We start from the raw sequence: 3,190 nt of genomic DNA on the forward strand, positions 1-3,190 counted from the left end.
TGAGGAAATGCTTCCTCCTGCCTGCAGCAGACTGATCACCTCTCGCACACATCACTCACCCGGCTGACTTCTTGTGCGCAGCGAACTCTCTGGCGTAGGAGAGCGCTCGGTCCCCGTATATGAACTTCTCGTCCACCATGGTGGATCCCATGGAGTTCTCGGAGATGTAGGAGCGCAGGGTGAAGGGCTGGAAGGCCAGGCCCAGGAACCAGCAGACACCAATCAGGTAGAAGATGGCACTGTACGGGACACACGGGGAGAAGGATTACATACTGGACATCCAGACTGGTCACGTGACAACCGACATCCAATGAGAGGACGACGGCAATACTCTCTGTGATGACATCACTGCTTATGGGGCTCGGTGGAAGGATTTATAGTGGAACTGTATATGGCCACACCCACTGATCATGTGACAGCTGAGCAAACATTCCCATGAACCAATAGAAGCCTTCCAGTCTCTTGTGTCGGACATGATGATGTAGAGCTGGGGCGGGTCCAGGCTCTGCTTTCCCTCCAATGATTCTAAAGTGGGCGGGTCCAGGCTCTGCTTTCCCTCCAATGATTCTAAAGTGGGCGGGTCCAGGCTCTGCTTTCCCTCCAATGATTCTAAAGTGGGTGGGTCCAGGCTCTGCTTTCCCTCCAATGATTCTAAAGTGGGCGGGTCCAGGCTCTGCTTTCCCTCCAATGATTCTAAAGTGGGCGGGCCCAGACTCAGCTTGCCCTCCAATGATTATAAAGTGGGCGGGCCCAGACTCCGCACTCCTTCCAATGATTCTAAAGTGGGCGGGTCCAGACTCCACACTCCTTCCAATGATTCTACATGGGGCGGGCCCAGACTCAGCACTCCTTTCAATGATTCTAAAGTGGGCGGGCCCAGACTCAGTGCTCCTTCCAATGATTCTACATGGGGCGGGCCCAGACTCAGCACTCCTTCCAATGATTCTAAAGTGGGCGGGCCCAGACTCAGCTCCCCTTCCAATGATTCTACATGGGGCGGGCCCAGACTCTGCGCTCCTTCCAATGATTCTAAAGTGGGCGGGCCCAGACGCAGCACTCCCTCCAATGATTCTAAAGTGGGCGGGCCCAGACTCAGCACCCCTTCCAATGATTCTAAAGTGGGCGGGCCCAGACTCAGCACTCCTTCCAATGATTCTAAAGTGGGCGGGCCCAGACTCAGTTCCCCTTCCAATGATTCTACATGGGGCGGGCCCAGACTCAGCGCTCCTTCCAATGATTCTAAAGTGGGCGGGCCCAGACTCAGCACCCCTTCCAATGATTCTACATGGGGCGTGCCCAGACTCAGCCCCCCTTCCAATTATTCTAGATGGGGCGGGCCCAGACTCAGCACCCCTTCCAATTATTCTAGATGGGGCGGGCCCAGACTCAGCACTCCTTCCAATGCTTTTACTCAGATCACAAACATTACCGCCACTCACCACAGGGGGGCGTTCAGACCGGTGATGACCCGGGAGAGGGCCTGTCTACGGTTTGGGTCAGATAGAAGCCCCATGGCGTGTCCGCTCCCAGCTCCTCACACTGACCAGAACACTGAAAAGAAAAACGAAAGTGGGAAAAATATGTTTAAAAAAATAATTGGAGACCCAGAAAATAATAATTGTCCGAACACAAAAAACTTTAATTGTATTCCTCAATGGGTGCAAGTCATATAAATCCCCCATCTGTGTGCACTGAGTGCCTTTGCAGATATTACCTTGTAAACGTAGCAGTGACATCATCTCTGTGCTGTACGTGGCCTGTGCAGAGAGCAGAGCTGTGGGAGGGACCCAGCAGGCCCCACCCACAAGAAACTACAGGAGGGGGTGGAGACCACACCAGTTACCCAGTACAAGGAGAGCAGCAGTGAGCAGTCTATAATACAGAAGGGGGCGGAGACAAGACCAGTCACCCTGCACAAGGAGAGAGCAGCAGTGGGCGGTCTTATTACAGGAGGCAGTCACCCTGCACAGGGAGAGAGAGCAGCAGTGAGCAGTCTTTATTACAGGAGGGGCGGAGACAAGACCAGTCACCCTGCACAGGGAGAGAGAGCAGCAGTGAGCAGTCTTTATTACAGGAAGTTTCACACTGGATAAAGCCTGCAGAGCATTGCGCCTGCGATCAGTATATCACGGGTACAGTGCACAGGCTCTTGCGGTGTATTCCACCTGTATGGGAGGTCTGTTATGGGGCCAGAGGTAAAGCAGCTGAACTAAGTCTTGAAGAGGGAGGAGGGGGTCCCCTGGAAGAGGGGGGTCCCTTGTGCACAGTGTGTAATCTCTCGGGCGGAATCTGCAGCGACCAATCCCAGATTAGGATAATGTGGTTGTGTGGGCGGAGCCAAGTATACCCTCATTTGAATTGAAATAATTGCAAATAATTAAATGCTGCAGACAGATGCACACTGTGTTGTGGGGGAGGAAGTGGGGGAGGTGGGCGTTAGGTTTTGGGGCTGTTGTATGCAACAATGTCATAATGAACAGACCAGTCACTACATACAGATCAATGATCCGAGATCAGTCCCTATAGAAAGAGCAACATATACACAGAAGATGACAATGTTATAATAATGAGACATTGTATGGAGCCTCACCTGCTGCTGCTGTCACTGCAATCACTTCCTCATCATAGAAACCAGGAAGACGGAGGATTGACAGGACACCACCCGGGAAACAGCGACAGGTCACATTGACATCTACAGGCCGGAGGACCGATAGGACACAGCGACACCTGCAGGCCGGAGGACAGAGAGGACACAGCGATAGCTACAGGGAGGACAGATAGGACGCAGCGACACCTGACTTCCGGAGGACAGATGGCACACAGCGACACCTACAGGCCGGAGGTAGCATTACATCACTCATGAATCCTCTGCTGCATCTCTTCTGATTTTATTACTATTCTGTTATGTTTATATGAAGGACACTCCACCATCAGACCTTTCTATTAGACTGCTGCCGGCTTTTATATTACATCACATACAATTCACTGCAAAGGTAAACATTATATAAACCAATACTGATATTATTATCTGATCAGCTACAATGTATCAATGTATACTTTATTATTATTATACGGGATTTATATAGAACCTGCAGTTTGCACTTTACAACATAGGGGGCGACAGTACAATTGCAATACCATACAAAAGGATTAGAGGACCCTGTTCACGGGAGCTTCCAATCTACAAGGG

General features: G+C 51.3%; 1 protein-coding gene across 3 annotated transcripts in view; it reads right to left on the reverse strand.

The window, feature by feature from the left end:
• Positions 1–44: 44 nt before the first annotated feature.
• The window catches only part of LOC108802698 (glycosylphosphatidylinositol anchor attachment 1 protein-like), a 6,022-nt gene continuing 2,876 nt past the window's right edge, over positions 45–3,190 (reverse strand). Inside the window, exons 1-3 of one of the 3 annotated variants that reach the window (XM_018574556.1) lie at positions 2,583–2,616; positions 1,440–1,546; positions 45–239 (exon numbers count right to left, since the gene is read on the reverse strand). In XM_018574556.1, coding sequence (XP_018430058.1) covers positions 56–239; positions 1,440–1,513 — 258 coding nt within the window. In that variant the 5' untranslated portion in view covers positions 1,514–1,546; positions 2,583–2,616 and the 3' untranslated portion in view covers positions 45–55. Of the gene's footprint in view, positions 240–1,439; positions 1,554–2,582; positions 2,617–3,190 lie in introns of those variants that run through there. The other 2 variants (XM_018574557.1, XM_018574558.1) reach the window with 2 other exon arrangements.

Source organism: Nanorana parkeri, unplaced genomic scaffold (genome assembly GCF_000935625.1).
Source record: "Nanorana parkeri isolate BGI_ZX_2015 unplaced genomic scaffold, ASM93562v1 scaffold3039, whole genome shotgun sequence".
NCBI lineage: Eukaryota > Metazoa > Chordata > Amphibia > Anura > Dicroglossidae > Nanorana > Nanorana parkeri.